The sequence below is a fragment of the Carya illinoinensis genome, chromosome 8 (assembly GCF_018687715.1).
Source record: "Carya illinoinensis cultivar Pawnee chromosome 8, C.illinoinensisPawnee_v1, whole genome shotgun sequence".
Lineage (NCBI taxonomy): Eukaryota > Viridiplantae > Streptophyta > Magnoliopsida > Fagales > Juglandaceae > Carya > Carya illinoinensis.
In genome coordinates this window covers 28,900,494-28,918,547 of record NC_056759.1, presented here as the reverse complement: position 1 = coordinate 28,918,547, position 18,054 = coordinate 28,900,494, and the positions used below count along the sequence as shown (strand labels likewise).

Genomic DNA, 18,054 nt, shown 5'->3' with positions numbered 1-18,054 from the left:
GTCAACTAGACATCACTATTCAGCCTCATAATGATGAGCCTGTCAAGATGATTCAATACCTCCTTAGTGAGGATTTCCTTTCATTATATAGGCACAAGTGTGCAAGATATAAGGTTGAAATCAAGGCTAAATTACAGGAATTAAATCTATTTACAAGAAAGGAAACTATGACTATGTACAAAATCTGTCTAAGTATGGAACGTCTGCTATCTAAATAAGGAAGTAGATATATACAACTCATAATAGAAAATAAGGCAAGTGGAGACGTATCATGCTATCATCCCCCCTCAAATTGATGCTGGTCGGTCAAGAAGCATCAATTTGCCCACAAGAAACTGATGACGGTGTCGTGTCATGGCCTTAGTAAATACATCAGCAATCTGGAGGTCAGTAGAAATATGAGGAAGAGAAATGACGTAAGTGTCCAATACTTCCCAAATGGAATGACAGTCCACCTCAATGTGTTTCGTGCATTTATGAAAAACGGGATTGGCAGCAATTTGAATGGCACTAATGTTGTCAGCGTGGAGAGGAGTAGGATCAGACTGAGCACAACCAAGCTCAGCGAGGAGACCACAAAGCCAAAGAATCTCAGAGCAAGCAGCAGACATCGCACGGTATTCAGATTCAGTGGAAGATTTGAAAACACGATCCTGTTTCTTACTCTTCCAAGAGATCAAGGAGTCACCAAGAAACATGCACCAGCCTATAACAGAGCGTCGCGTATTAGGACATCCCGCCCAATCAGCATCACTGTAAGCCACAAGATTAAGAGAAGTCCCAGTAGGAAAGAACAGGCCACGGCTAGGAAAGCCGCGAAGATAGCGAATAATACAACGAACAGTAGCAAAATGTAGATGACGGGGAGCCTGCATGAACTGACTAACCTACTGGACAGCAAATGAAATATCAGGCCGAGTAATAGTCAAATAGTTCAAGCTCCCCACTAATTGTCGATACAGAGTAGGATCAGAGAGGAGATCACCCTCGTCCCGACGATATTTCGTGTTTACTTCCAAAGAAGTATCCACAGAAGAAATATCCTGGAGACCAGCCAAAGTAATCAGATCCTGAGTATATTTATGCTGATTCAAAAAAATGCCAAATAGATCAGTATGAACTTCCAACCCCAAGAAGTATGTAAGAGGACCAAGGTCCTTCATATGAAATGAGGCTTGAAGATGCTGCTGCAGTTGGGTGATCAAGACAGAATTCGTCCCAGCAATAACAATATCATCAACATAAACCAGAAGAAGAACAATTCCAATCGATGTTTTGCAGAAAAATAAAGAAGAGTCATATTGACTCTGCAAGGAAAATTGAAGCAAAGTGGAGCGGAATTTATCAAACCATGCACGAGGAGCTTGTTTCAACCCATATAACGAGCGTTTCAACTTACAAACATCTGAAGGAGAAGAAGAGGACAAACCAGGTGGAATGGTCATGTATATCCCACAGTAGCCTGATAAGCATTAACCTGACGATTCTGGGGACGAGTAGGACAATCTTTAATAATATGGCCCGGCTTCTTATAGTAGTTGCAAGATTTTCTGGCATGGTAGGCAGCAATATGTCCGTATTCCTTGCAGTTGAAGCATTGAACGTTCCGCATGTCCCGTCCCTTGCCTTTCCCGTGAGCAGCGTAAGCCACAACATTGGGTATCATTTTGTCATGCTGATAAGTGGCCTGGGTGGCAAGACGCTGCTCCTCACGAAGTAACTCCCCAAAAAAAAATCCAAAGAGGGCACAGGATCACGGTTCATCAAATTGGAGCGAGTGGCCTCAAATTCAGGTCGTAACTTCATTAAAAACTGATCACGCTTACTTTGTTCATGAACGGCCTGCACAACAGAGAGAGAAGCTTACGGGACCTTGGCATAAATCATGTCAGTAAACTCTCCCCACAGAGTATTAAAGCCAGAAAAATAATCTTGAATAGAGAGATCACCCTGAGTGTAACTGGCAATCTCGTATTCTAATTGAAAACTCCGGGCAGTATTGTCCTGATTATATACTTTCCGTAAGTATTCCCACATAGATTGAGCAATCTTATAAGGCCTTAGATTGAGAACAATAAGGGGATCAACAGAGCTAGGGGTGTGCTCCGAACTCCGACTTCCGATTTCGACTTTTGTCGGAATCGAAATCGAGCTCCGATTCCGATTCCGACTGGAATCGGAGTCCGACTATGTTCGAAAGTCGGAATTCCGACTCCCAATCGGAATTCCGACTTCCGAAATCCGAACATGAGTCGGAATTCGGAATTCCGATCGGTTCCGGAATTCCGAATTCTGACTTATTTAGTATGATAGGTTTTATCTTATTTTAAATTTAATTATATACTAATATATGTATTAGTTTAATGTGATTAATCAAAAAGTAAATTTTAACTTGAAATAGTATTAATTTAAATTTTAAATATAAAGAAATCAGTATTTATATGTAGATTAATACACGACTCTGTTTATAATTTATATGTAGTAAAATTCTTAGATTAAAAATATAGTTCTTGATCAGTCACTCAGTGTTATATAAATTTTTTTATAATGAAGTCAGTCTTTTTATAAAAGACTTGAATTTGTACTTTTGAAATTAGTACATAGCATTTCTCTTTTACCATTTATGCTTAATTTACTAATTAAGGAGACTTGCATTACGGGAGATATAGTACTTATATATATATATATATATATCTGTGTGTGTGTGTATATATATAGGCGGCTCATGATCTAGCTAGCTCCCTTCGCATTTTCGGCTCATGAGTTTTGTTACATACAAATGAATTTACATACCGATCTGCGTATTAATATTATTATCTTCATATTTAAAATTTAGATTGATATAATTTTCATTAAAAGTCTGACTATATATTTCCTTTATAGCTAGCTAGGAGCTAATTATACATAATTCAGAAGATCATAAACAATGAATAATAGAAATAACAGCCGAGTTTAAAGTTTGATTAAACAGTCCATAAGAACAAACATTTTGATTCAACCAAAAAAGAAACATCATTTGCAGCATCGTAGTTGGTCATTTGAAGTACATGAAATTAAGAAAAAAAAAATTCAATCAATAAATGTAACCAAATATTGATTCAGAAAATGTAACCAAGTAAAAGTAAAATTTAATTACCATTAATACCAAGGACGGAATAAGTTAATTCTGATATCAACTTATCTTTATCCATACTCCATCAGTCATCAGCAACTATACTGGGGTTCACAATTACATCTGTGAAATGATAAAAAAATATAAATTAAATAAATTAGTATAATCATAAAAATAATTAAAATAATCAATAATAAAAAAACAAGTAAAATAAGGTTACCATCTTCAAGCCTATAGCTCTCATCGTCAATGCCAATGCTATCTAGTCCAAGGGGTGTATCACTGATCCAGTTCTGTGTGCAAACGAGGGCCTCCACAGTTGACGGTGACAAAGAACTCCGGAAAGCATCCAACACTCGACCTCCAGTGCTAAACGTCGACTCAGATGCAACTGTCGTAATAGGAATGGCTAGCACATCTCGGGCAATACGGGAAAGGATTGGATACTTGACAGAATTGGCCTTCCACCAAATGCATATCTCAAATGCAGGACTAGGTGCCTCGACCTCTTCCATAAAATACCGTTCAAACTCTGAAGTACACCACATAATATTATTCGACGCAACGAGCTGATGATACTCATTCATGATGTCGTAATTCCTACGGCGTCGAGGCAATGCACCTACTGGGCTAAAGTCATCAGAGGGAGGTGTCGGAGTCACGTGTGAGGTACCCGCTGAAGATGAAGGATGTCCACTATTTTTGTAATGGATGTACAAGTCATCGAGATCAGTTTTAAGCGATGTAATAAACGATGCAGCCTTCATTGCCCCAAGGACGGAATTAGCCCAATATTCTATCACGGCCAACTTGATTCGGGGGTCAAGGATCACAGCCACAAAGAGTAATCTATTTTTCTTCTCAACTTGCCCCCAATATTTATTATATTTGGACAGCATCCTCTGAGCCATACTAGATAGAAGTCCGCTAGGGTCATCACAACCATCTTCCAAGTGGTGGTGTAGTGTCGAGATCTGACTGAACCACAAGTTTGCAGTCGTGTATGCGGATCTAGATATTTTCATTGTAATATCATAAAAAATCTGCAAAAATGTGACAAAAAATCCTACACTCGTCCAATCATGTGTCCGGCGGACCGAGCCCCTTTCCGGCAGGCTCCAGCAAAGCATACTTAAGGCCCCATCTTCCACCTCCATCCGCTCAAATACTTTCTGGTACCTCTGTGCCACATCCAACATCATATATGTAGAGTTCCATCGAGTGGGAATGTCCAAGCACAGCGTCCGTGAATGTTTTATCCCAAGTTGTTCTTCTATTGCCCTGAATTTTTTCAGCCGTTGGGGAAAAGCCCTCACATACCGCACAATGTTGCGGACTTTGGTAATGGAATCATCAACCTCTTTTAAGCCCTCAGTCACAATCAGGTTGATTATGTGAGCACAACAACAAATATGGATAAACTCATAGTCCCAGATGACATCATCTCTCACTCTCGTATTCCGCTTGAACCATTCGATTGCAGTATCATTGGCACTAGCATTGTCAACTGTAATGCACAAAACTTTCTGAATTCCCCAATCTTTCAAGCAATCATCCATTGCCGCCCCAATTGATGCACCCTTATGATCACTGATTTCTTTGAATCCAATAATCCGTTTTTTTAAAATCCATGAATTGTCAATGTAGTGTGCTGTAATACACATGTAGGAAACATTCTGTATAGACGTCCATGTGTCAGTCGTAAATGAGACTCTCTGGCCAGTCCTCACAAACATTTGTCTCATCTCAGCCTTCTCTTTTAAATGCCTTTTCATACAATCCCGCATCACTGTATACCGTGACGGCATTGGGAATCGTGGCTCAATGAGCTTGACAAACTTGCGGAACCCTCTTTTTTCAACTGTCATAAAAGGTATCTCATCTTCAATGATCATCTCGGCAAGTGCATCTCTCAACAACTTCTCACTGTATTGAGGGATAACCATTTTCTTAACTTGTGTACCATCAGTCGCAGTAGAAGTTTCATAACTCAGCGTTGTCTGATCTTTGGCCGCCAATCCCTTCGCTATCTTATACCTCTGGCAACCATTTAGATGTGATATCAATCCAGTAGTGCCTTGTTTCTTTGAATGACATCCAACTTCTTGGCCACAATGGTTGCAAGCCGCGTGCGGTTCCGAGGGATCACCGTCAACCTTGGTGAAATGTTCCCACGTCCACGATCTTTTTTTATTTGATCGTAGACGTGGTGGCTTGGCACTCGCAGATGGAGGTGGTACATCCGGCTTATCCCCAATACCCATCTCAGTCTCCTCATTAAATGTATCTTCATCTTCTATATTTACCGAGAGTGGGAATCGACTACTTGCACATGAAGTTTGTATTCTGGAAGAGGGTCTCGATCTCGGTGCTGGGGATGACATTGTGACATCTTGATCCTGTTCTGGGGTCCCATATGGTTCTTCCTCCATAGCTTCAAATCTGACACATTTATAGAAGACCAAATTAATAAGTTTATTAAAAAAACAATAAAAGAATCTGCCAAAGATCATTACTACAAATTCTTGCATGGTGAATGAGGCTCATGATCATCCTTCTAGTTCCTTCTAGTGATACCTAGAACAATTTAAGGTGTCTTTTTTATTATTAGATTGCTGTAGTTTTCAATATCTTTATCTCATGATAATTTTCAGCCAAGTTATATATATATATATATATATATATATATATATTCCTATATATCTTTATATCATGATAATTTTCAGCCAAGTTATAATATATATATATATATATAGTTTTCAATATCTTTATCTCATGATAATTTTCAGCCAAGTTATATATATATAATATATATCTTTATCTCATGACGGCTAGACAGTAGAGGAAAATATAATATACCATATGGTTATAATATACCATATATAATATAATACACATATATCTTTATCTCAATATAATTTTCAACCAGGTTATAATATACCATATATAATATAGGGTTATGAATGACGGCTAGACAGTAGAGGAAAATTAGCCTCTACTGCATCTCATTTTAATCACAAGCAAAATACGCCAGTTGCCTATAGCTACTAAGCCTCTTGATGTCTTACACACAACCTGGGATTAACTCCTCACAAACATGTCCATGCTATATAGCCTGTAGGTCCCAGTGCTCTCTAATGAGCCCAAAGTAAATTATTAATAATAAACTTTAGAGGGAAGCCTCAAGAGATAGCCTTGAGGTATTGACCTTAAGGCTTAAGTAGTATTGAAGAATCTCTTGATGTTTAAACCTCACATGGTCTTCTTTACATATATATTTGTTATTGATACTTCAAACTTTCTACTCCCTAGAGGCTCTCAAATACCTACTGCCACACCCTTTAAGCCTTAGAATTTGAATATTCTCATCAAGATGAAGCTCGGATATGGCACATGATTCTCGTATCAATGTCCATAAACACCAAGGGGAATAAGAAAAATGTTGTTTTTGATCTTAGATTTTGTGATCTCGATTATATTGATGATATTATAATTTAAATAATGAATAATTGAAGTCTTTTAAAATATATTATATGAAAGATTGGAGAGTTTACACTAGCATTTTGCATTTACCTGGAGGGTGGCTATCTAGGGAGAAGCCATCTATTTCAGGAACCAAACGTATCAATTTTGGGGGTCCTGGGCCGAGATATAAGTATATAACCATAGTCTATACTATATTCGGATATTATATATATATATATAAAAATTAGGACATATATATGATAATGTAGATATATAAAGTGGACCCCAACATCCACCAAACCAGTGAAACCACGGCTGAAAATAGCCCAACATTTTCTTTGTGACATTTCTACAAACAGGTTGCCTTCAATGTCCAAAATCACAAACAAAAAAAATACTGAAAATGCAAAACGGTTCCTCAATAGATAATCATTTCACAGAATCACAACGTCGTTCACCATTCACAGAAAAATTCCATACATCAAATAATCCATTTAAATAAAATTCGAAATACACAATTTATCTCATGATAATTCCTATATTTACCTTACTAAAAAAACTGCTCGGATTCGGCAATCACGCAGTGCAGCGACGGCTAATCGGTGGGGGCCTGCGGCGTGAGAGGTCTGTGGAGGGATCTAAACTAAATCGGTGAGAGTCGAGACCGTGAGGCGTGAGAGGTAGCAGTGCTTCTGTGAATGGTCTGAGAGGCAAGAAATGTGAGTCATGTGACAGTGAGAGTCGAGACCGGTCCTGTCCGTGAGACTTGAGAGCACTCGGCGTGAGAGTTACGAAAAACGGCGTCGTTCCCTTTTAAATGGAACGACGCCGTTCCAGTTTTTTAAAAAAAATTATGCAGCTGCAAAATGACGTCATTTTGCAGCTGCATAATTTTTTTAAAAAAACTCGGAATTCGGTATTCGGAATCGGAACCAACCTGGGCACCGATTCCGATTCCGACTTAGTCGGAATCGGAATATTCTGATTCCGATTCCGAGTTCCGAATATTCCGACTCCGCTAGTGTCGGAATCGGAGCGGAAATAGGTCGGAATCGGAAGTCTCGGAATTTTGAACACCCCTAAACAGAGCCTAAAATCCATGTCATCACCCTAGCATCTTTAATTGTCCATTAAGCCAACTTAGGAGGCTCGGTAGGAGTGGGATCACTACCATCAATATGACCCCATAAATCTTTCCCCAAAACAAATAAGCAAAATTGAAATTCCCAAGCAAAATAATTTTTACCCATAAATTTCACAGTAAAAGAATCTAAAGACATGATGCTCATAAAATGGAAACCAGCCAAGAATAATATTGCACGTATCTACTAAGCACCAAAAAAATGAAAATTGCTGAGAACCAAAGAAAAGGAACTGCTGTGAATCAAACAAAGCCAAGGTGTCGAGAAACCAAACAATTAAACTCACAGAAATGCCGAGAAGCCCAACTCCTGCACAGAAACTGTCGAAAGTTACATAGAGACTGCCGAGAAGCCCAAATCTGTCACAGAAACTGCCGACAGCTACAAAACTCCAAGAAATAGCACAGCCCAGCGACAACAACAGCAAGAAACCAGCACAGACAATGCCGACGGGATGAAAACTGACACCCACCACTGAGAAAAAAAATAATCGCAGCCTAGCCACAAGCAAACAACTCACAGAAAGTGCCGACAGAGTCAACACTAGCCTCCAACCAGAAAAAAAATCCCACGAGAATGAACCAGAAATATTTCTTAAGGTCTGGCTCTTGATACCATGTCAAGATGATTCAATACCTCCTTAGTGAGGATTTCCTTTCATTATATAAGCACAAGTGTGCAAGATACAAGGCTGAAATCAAGGCTAAATTACAAGAATTAAATCTATTTACAAGAAAGGAAACCATGACTATGTACAAAATCTAAGTATGGAACGTCAGCTATCTAAATAAGGAAGTAGATATATACAACTCATAACAGAAAATAAGGCAAGTGGAGACATATCATGCTGTCAGAGCCCATTATTAATATCCACACAATACAATTCATTAAGCAATAAAGAAAATATCCAGCCAATTAAACATTCAAAGTGAGGGTAAAACGCAGGGGCAAAAAAGAAATAGAAACCAAAAGATGCACTTAAGATAATTTACTGAGGTTAGTGAGCATGCCAAAACTTTTTATTACCACTTTGAGCCTCAAACATGTCAAAGTACACTGTAGCTGCAGAGAATTTAAAGGAGATGAGAGCAAACAAAATTTTTCACTCCTTCCTTCTTGTCATTTTTAGCAACTTTAGGACATTTTCATACACGATAAATGTTATTGACGCAGCAGGAACATTTTTCAGGAGGTTTGGTGTAATGCCCTTGTAAAAACCTTTGACACCCTCAAACCTGCAAGCCCCAATAGAAAAAAATTAGCTTTGGAGATGAGAAAATATCAGGGATTTAAAAAGAAAAAAAGAAGCAGAAGGTCTCAATGGCTTAAACAGCTAAAGTTTGTTCCCAATTGAAATGGGCCAAAAAACTGTGACATTAACAACTTGAAATTAATAGCACTTTATTCACTTTAGTATCTTCAAGAAAACGAATCAGATTGTAGTGTTGACTAATAGAAACATCATCTACTAAAAGAGGGCCTCATCTGGTGTATTTGGAGAAACAAACACTTAGAGGTTCTCTTTGGCTTCACCACTTTTCTTGGTGAAGGATTTGGACTAATAAAAGTTCAAGTTAAGACACTCCCTCAAGATTATAACATAAGCTGTATTACCAACTTGTCAAGTATGACCAATCTATTATTTTTTACCAAAAAATGAAAAAAGCATTGCATTTTTACTTCATTTTTGGCTTTCCATCTTTGGAAAAAATGGGAAGGTTTGGATTCAAAATTCATCCCAACTCATTTCATCTAATTATTACAATTTTCACAAACTTTCATATGAAATATTATAAATAATTCAACTTTTTCAAATCCCAAAACAAAAATAATATTCTAACAATATTTTATTCAACTTTCATCCCATCTCGTTTCAACTCACTATCTAAACCTCCCCAAATGAGGGCTGACCTTCATACTTACCGCACAGTTTCCTTCACAACATGCCAGCTATCCATATATCTTGGAATTCCTTCACTACTAGGTCGTTGCTGTAGAGGGAAACAGATATGACCAACTTCCAGTCATTAATAGTGAAGCCAGGTAAACTTAAAGGCCATGCCGTATTTCTCGGGGTAAGAAGTTTTCTGCCTTATAAAAGTTGAGTATTTTATGACATATATAGAATCGAAAAGGAATAAAAGAATTTAAAAATTGTCATACCTGCAATCTAGCTCGTATAACCTGAAATTCAAGCCAACCAACCAAATAAGAAGCAATAATCAGATTACAAATGAAATCAGCAAATTTGAGGACTTATCAGTACCTAAGAGAAATGCCTACCTGGAACGGATATGTCAGAAGAATGGCGGCAATTTTTGACGATGCACCCAGAATAGCATAATCGACTGATTTCTAGCAAAAAGAGAAAAAATGAGATACAAATAAAAGCAGTTTGTTAATATCACTAACCAAGAAACTATACTTTGGGAGCCAAATGAGAAAGTAACTAAATTGCAATGCTATTCGTGATCTGAGTCGTGCCAGCAGTCCCAAAACCTAAACTTCTCTCAGAATTGAGTCTATGTGAACTTAAAATACTTGAGTAAACAACCCATAAAAGTCCTATTTCCAAATACTTCAGGCACACTATAATGGAAACTTATTCCTGTAAGTGATGTAATAATAAAGATATTAAACTACAGATAAAATAATAATATAATTCAGGTCATAAACCGTGCTCTGATAAAGATCATATACTGGCTTAGCAAATATCGACAGAAACAAACTAAAAAATCCCATTCATCTTCTTACCTGGGTGTATATTCTCTCACCTTTCCAATAAAACCATAAACTCAAACTCATTTGTATTGATGGAAAACAAAAACTGGCTCTCTATTAACCTAGAACTCAAATTCTCTCATCTGGTGCAGTAAATTCTTCACCATAACTGGATAACAAATTCCCAGATGGCCAAAAGGGACCAATGTCAAACTATATTAGCCCGGAGTGTAAATTGATACCTCTAGTACATGCACATTCATACAGTTAAAGGGAACAATATACCAAAAGAACAGGGATTGCAGAGACTTTTTTGATAAGTAATATGGAGTGCAGAGACTTACCAACAACTTATCATCAAATTGAGAATTAGTTTTGCTGTCTTTAGACTTGATATCAACAATAACCTTACGGAGTTCCTCATATGCTGTGAACTGAATAGCACCATGGGAAACCTGCTGAAACAAAAGAAACACCTCTAAGTGGGAAAAAAAGAGCAGATAGTTGTTGAAAAGTAATCTTAGCATGACTGATGCATCCACAGCTTCACATGCATCCAAATTAATTTCATAGCTTGATCCTAGAATCATTTTTTATTCTCCGCACAGCAATATCAGCAGCAAGACTAGAGCTTCAATCAGAGAGTTCATATGCAATCCTGGGAAAGATAAAAATATCATAACACCCTCTTACCCACAACCCACCCCCCCCACCCCCCTCTTCCTCCTCCTCCTCCTCCTCCTATCCCCCCTTTTTCTTCCCCCCCACCAAAAAGAAAACTACATACCAAAACGAAACACCTAGTCATGGACCTTTTTTTTACTATGAAATTGATGAGGTTATGTATATAAGCTTAAAAAGCTAAGGCAAAAGGATAAGAGAACAACATACCAGAAAAAGACCAGGTACAATCCCTTTGTAAAGTGCACTCCACCCTTCTTCTCTAATTATGGTTCTTAAGGCATCTGAAATTTGATGAAACATGTAAACATACTGGACAATCTCGGAGCAACAATCAAGCTAAGAAACAAACAAAATCATCAAAAGAAATGCAAAGTAGTTAACCATTACCGATCAAAAAAAGAAATGCAAACTAGTCTTAAAGTCCACGAAGGGGATTAACATATTAGACATTGACCGGGAAAGTTCCTTGGATGAGCTTAAGAGGTTCTTTTTCAGCATACTATTATCTTGGGCCTATGCTACTGATTGTAATGGGACTTCATGATTTGCTTGTATCAATGTCTAGTTCTTAGTTGTTGTTAGGTGTTTTCTTTGTATGCTCCTTGTGTACTTGGGCTATGTCTATAATTCTCAATAAAATTTTATTTTAGCCATTAAAAAATGACACAAAAGTATGATGATGGCTAAGATCTGAATTCAACACATGTGAACACATCCTTAATTGGTACTTTATTTAAGCAGAAACTTGTCTAAAAAAAAAGCCATCTTGATGACAATTTTGGTGATATATACCATACATTATGAAAAAATTAAATCATTACCTAGATACAACTCAACTCAAAGAAACGTAGATCAAACTGTTAGCTAGAGTGGGATCAGGATAGTCCAAGTTTAAATCTTTCTTAGTAACAAAAAAAATTGGAATGCTATGGCGAATAAATTGAGCTTAATGTGATTGCTAGAACCTAAAGCCAAAGTTGATAAGACTTGCACAGAAAAGGGATATCTTAGTGTGAGCGTTATTAGCAAATTAATGTAAGATACAGAGCAGACCATAAAGGCCAAAATATGGTCGAGTTTGATGAAGAGGTGTCTGAAGCTGCAATCTTGTTTTTACAAGCCAAATAGGATTTGTGCACAAACACACCTGACAAAGCCAATAACTAGCAAACATCAGTAAGAAAACCAAGCATGGCTCCGATGTATACCTCATAAAGATGTCACAAGGAAATTGCAAATAAAAAAAAATAAAAAAAATAAAAAGAATTATTCCCCTCTTGAATGCTAATAACTAAAGCATCCAAGCTTTTGGAATGAATGATGGTTCTATGTGCGCTAGTAACAAACTTCAACTTGGGAGTATGAAAGGACACCCCTAATGATGACTGTTAACAGTTCAGGTTAATGTCAACTAAATACATAGGTAACCTAATATCTATTACATCTGTTACTCTTTGAAACTCCAATCATGGTGTCATGAAAATTACGAAGTACTCATCAAACTGTGTAACTTGCTTCCATCTCTTTACACAATTTCCAGACACTGAATTTCATTCACCTTATCTTTCAGATTAAGTAAATAATTTTTTTTATTGATATGCCCCCTCTCGCCCCAGCCCCAACAAGTGTCAGCATTAAAGAGGTACAAATATTAATTAACATGCAGGCAGAAATGGGTATGTACCAGATAAGGAAAAAAAATAAGCAGGTAATGACAAGAGGACACTTTTTTATGGGAAACCAGCAAATGTATCTGATATTAAAAAAATTTGAGGGTTTGTGTGTACTCACCAAAGCTCCTGCTTCTGCAGCAGAAGCAAGATGAAGACCAGGACTCAGCTTCTCCTCCTTGCTTTTTGAATGCCTTTGTTTTGCTCTATCATAGCTGCAAATTTAACAAACCTTTCAGGTTTATGAACAAAATATAATATGAGATCATCCAACAAATCAAAGCAGAAAAAAATAAATAAAGCTTCAGGTTGATTTTTGATGCATCATTCATTAACTCTCATCTCGGGCAACAAAAAATTTGGTTCGTACAAGAAGAAATATAGACCCCATGAAACAGTTGACCCAAGAACCGCAGGATAGAAGCCAGCATAAAGCCCTCTCAAACCCTGCAACACAAAGGGATAAAATTATAATTCCTATCAGGGAAATAGTAATACTATAAAAAAAGTAAAAAGAAAAAAACTCCTCAAAGCCAAAGAAAGCACTAGTGTGATAAATGACAATGTAAGCATACAAATTATAGGAAAGAATGATAAGTTTTAGTTCTAACATGAAGACTACCAAGCTTTTAATTCTAACATGCTGCGCAAAGTGAATAGGGTCGTGCTTTCTGAAGAAAATTTAGTAACACCAATCATATGTAGCTAGAAACTTGTATATTTTCATATGGCGTAAAATGCAATTTCCATGACAAATAAATAACAAAAACGAGTGGGAAACAGATATATATATATATATATATACACATATATATACTTCCTAAGTGTGTTTGTGCATTCTGATTAAAAGGAAAAAATAAATAACGTAATCATGATAATTACAAGTTCAAGCCATTTGACTGTATATCATAGACTCACATACAGGATAAGAACAACAAGAACTTAAAAATTTTTTTTACAAAAAAAAGAAGCGTTATTTGCCATTGGAAAAACAAGGTATCCATGATTTTCAAATAGCAACAGAGGGAAAGTGAAAATCCTAGTATCAAATAGTAAATTTAAGTGGAGAAGGAATAGCAGCAAAACGCTGCGCAAATAGGAAGTGATGCGGAACAAAACCTCCGAGCGAGCAATTGTGAAAATAGCGTGAGGCGTGTTCTTGTAAGTTGGAAGATTGAAAACTCGGCCATCGTTAACTGCAAAACAAAACCCAATCGAATTCAAACAAATTTCAATTAGATTAAGCGCGCGCTTTGTGTGAACTCTTTCAGATGACACGTCCGTACCTTGAAACCTAGTACGAACGACGTCGAGGGGGTGCATGACAGCGACGGTGGCGAATCCGGCTACTGCGCCTGCGAACGCGTTCTCCCATTGCCATTGCGCCGAATTCGACTTCGAATGCGACGCCAACATTTGTTTTTGACAGAAAAGAAATTAGCCGATGTTTTCGTGCATATGCTGAGCAGGACTTTCAGTACAAACTACTGCCATGAACGGCAAGGGCAAGCTCGATCTAAGAACTAAGCAAACTGAGTTCAGCTGAAGTGGAAGCTGCGATGCTTAGATGGTCATGAGTTAATAATATTTTGTGAAATTGATTAAAATTGTTATGAAAATTATGAATTCCTTAAAGGATACAGGATATATATAGGAGTATAAAGGAGATTATGCTTTTGATGACTAATACTATATATTTGACGTCTAGCTAAATATGGTTATACAATTCAAGATGGTTTATAACACTTCCCTTTTGGATGACCATATTTAAAGAATATGCCTCGTTAAAACCTTGTTAAGGAAAAATTCTTTGGGAAAAAATTAATGACGAAGGAAAAAGAGTACAGTATTTATGTGAACCGCCAAATGCTTTAGGATTGCCTCATTAAAATCTTGCAAAGGAAAATCCAGTAGGATAAAACCTTAGCGAAGGAAAAAGAGTACAATCAGCACAAGTCTTCAAGACATTACTTCTCTGGAAAAGTGTATGATAACAGGTCTTCAAACCTCTGCATTCTAATGTTCTGCATAATCTTCTTAAATGTTGCAGTTGGTAATGCTTGACATCAATTTTAACTTTTTTCTCATGAATTGCAATGATCTTCTTGTGTGGATCTGAAAGATAATCTGCATCTGTACATCCAACTAACTGTGGATTTGATCCAAAAATAATCACAACTGGATCTTTCTGCTCATCACTACTCTTCTGGAGTTGTGCTGAAGTTCTTGTAAATAACACAGTTAGTAGAGAATTAATCAACATTAAGCCGCTAACTTCCTTTTTCAATAAAAACGGTGGCCAGTTTTTTAGATCAGACAAACACTGCAGATTTTCAACTCTTCTGTAGCTGTCAGGCGCTACAGAGCTATGAATCTATATCTCGTCTCTTTTCTCTTACTTCACGAGATATGTTGTGAAATAATAGAGATGCATTGTCATAATTTTCTCTATAAAAGAGATATTCAATTCATCTTCATTCGCATCTCATCTTCTTTACTTTTCTATAATCATACTGTATTTTTACTCTACAATCTCTTTCTGCATTCTTATCCTACAATCTCTCTCTGCAATAGCTCAGCAATCTTCTCAGAGTCAATATATTAGGTATTATGCACCTCGTTCATCAGCTGTTCCTTCTTCTACCACAGGTGCTATCATGCAATATAATAATGACCTGACTCATAAGTCAGATAATGAAGCTACCTATAAGCTTGTGAGTTTCGATACCCGATACTCATCATCTATTGTCACATTTTCTCAGCGACTGCAATCTAGAACTTGTGGAGTTGACAAACTCCACGAGAATATTGCTATCATTCAGCGACTTCTTCTAGAGTTCAACATAAAGATAGAAGCAATAAAGCAAGAGAATAAGAATTTAAAATCCTTTCTTAAATCTTCTTTTCGATTGCCCACTCCTTTAGATAGGGATGCCATGCAGATTCTTGAAGAACAAGAGCATTTGAAGAATGAGGCAAAATGCCTCAAATTTCTGTAATTTTTGCTTCAAGATAATAAAATAATATTTCACAAATATTCATATTTGTGTATCTATCATCTGGTAGATTTCTGTGTGCTCCTTTTTTATTTCTTCTTTAATAATGCACACTTCATATCAAACTCATAATATGAATCTGAAATACTAATTGTATTTAAGAGATGATATTTCAGAACTAATAATAACATCCATCTTCCCATTGAAGTAGCAAGGGTTTCAGATTTATATTTCAAATATGTGCACTTTTCATGAGTTCTTCTGGAACCTCAATGACATTTAAATCATATATATAAACTGTAATAATAACTTGTTTCCATTTGCGTTTGGATTGTTTTAGATCATATAAGAATCTTTGAAACTTGATAGAATACATATTTCTAAATGTATTCAGATTAGAAGCTTCAGGCATTTTCTGTCCTTCAAGGATTTTCATATATATATATCATGATCCAATGATCCATATAAATATGCAGTTAATCATGCATATCCAAACTTTCAGTAACTTTCAAGCTAATAAAAATCTCAATATGATTTCAACCACTTTAAAAGTATATCAATATTATTTTTTCGAGAAACTAACTTGTGATTTCTATATCACATTTTCATATTAAAAGCTTCAGGCCTTTTATATCATGTATAAAAATATCCACTGATATTTAACAAAAATCACCTCTTTAGGTGTTTGGACTTCAAGTCCATATTTATCACATTTTACTTAGTGATATCAATTCTGCAGGAATTAAGAAACTGACTCGTGATTTATATATCACATTTTTATTTCTTTTCTATAAATACCTACTGACTATAAGTCCAGATGCATCATATTTTACTAGTGAATTAATTCTGCAGGAATTGTTTCTTTCAAATTTGACCAATATTTTACGTCGTATTCTTCGACGGTTCTTGATTCACTTTCATCATTACTTCTGGTAATGTCAATTGCCATCTCATATGAAAATACATTGTCGATAACGATTTTATTTCTATCCATAATTTTTCCAATATTCATGAAATGTATCGAGATCTCGTTATTTTCAGATACCTGTCCCTCTTCAAGAGAAGACATTTTCATGAAAAACCTCTTCAGGAGGCACTCTTCAGGAGATTTATACTCTTCAAGAATTTATATAGGAGAATTTTATACAGAAAATTTGGATGGACTATATTGTTTGTTTTGTGGGTATGACCTCTTCAGGAGCACCAATTATTTGTGCCTTTCTCTTTTGAGATGCAGTATCTTTTGTATTAATAGATCTCACATGCTTTTGACATGTCTTTAGACTGCTGAATTTCTTAATTGTCCTACATGGACTTCAATCCTCGCTGGGATTTTAGCAGTTAGAATATGAAACATTTTTATCTTATTGCATCTAAAATTTAATTATCATCTGAACCTCTGGTTCACATATGATAATCAAGATAACATCGAATAATTTCATCTTATTTGCTTCAAACAAATTTTTCTTTCCACTTCTGGTGGTAGTAAAAGAATCTTCTGGTTCTTTTATGGACGTCCATATGAAAATCATTCGACTTATCGTAATTGATTTTGGATGATCAAGATAATCATGAAAAGATACAAATATTTTAAATCATATCACCTTTTGATGCATCATAATACTTGATTCAATAATTATATAATATCATCTCAAAAGAAAGCTTATAACTTTTCTAATACAAGCTTCTGGCTAAAAAAAGATATTCATTATTACGTCCAATCTCTTAGTTTCTTTGAATAAAATGCATCATTCTTTTCACTTCAGAGAATAAAATGATATAAATCTATTATCATTCACTTCAGGGAATGATGTAGAATTAGTAGGACGTGACTAATGATTTCTTATAAAAAACTCATTATTTTGCTCAGTCACTAAAAAACCAGATATAAATTTAGAATATATTGTGAACGTTTGCATTTCATATTGCTATTTTAGGAGCATACTCGATATTGCTATTTCAGAAGCATATTCGAGACGTTTATTTAAATATATATTCTTTCCACAATTTCAATTATGCAACTTCAGGTGCATAAATCATAATGAGTTTTTGGTACACGAATCACTCATTTAAACTATGAGGTACTCAATAAAATTATTAATTTAAAGCGATCCTTCAGGGATGCTCTATTTTCTATTCTAAGATAAATCATATCATCAATAATTTATAATAAGTATAAAAAGAATAAATAAAACTTGTATCTAAACTATGTAAATAAACATAGAATTTATCAAGTAATAATAATGAATATAATCATACATATT

At 35.9% G+C, this 18,054-nt stretch overlaps 1 protein-coding gene across 2 annotated transcripts; it reads right to left on the bottom strand.

The window, feature by feature from the left end:
• Window positions 1–8,680: 8,680 nt before the first annotated feature.
• LOC122318904 (folate transporter 1, chloroplastic) lies at window positions 8,681–14,410 on the bottom strand. Of its 2 annotated transcripts, none has more exons than XM_043136646.1 (11): window positions 14,081–14,410; window positions 13,914–13,990; window positions 13,165–13,241; window positions 12,916–13,009; window positions 12,178–12,271; window positions 11,332–11,405; window positions 10,785–10,898; window positions 10,003–10,074; window positions 9,883–9,903; window positions 9,643–9,710; window positions 8,681–8,954 (listed from the first exon to the last, which is right to left on the bottom strand). In XM_043136646.1, the coding sequence occupies exons 1-11, from the start codon at window positions 14,208–14,210 to the stop codon at window positions 8,822–8,824; spliced, it is 954 nt and encodes a 317-aa protein (XP_042992580.1). In that variant the 5' UTR covers window positions 14,211–14,410; the 3' UTR covers window positions 8,681–8,821. The 2 variants fall into 2 exon arrangements, with proteins under 2 accessions (XP_042992580.1, XP_042992581.1); XM_043136647.1 differs by having other exon boundaries at window positions 10,785–10,895; window positions 14,081–14,409.
• Between the last annotated feature and the right edge of the window lie 3,644 nt (window positions 14,411–18,054).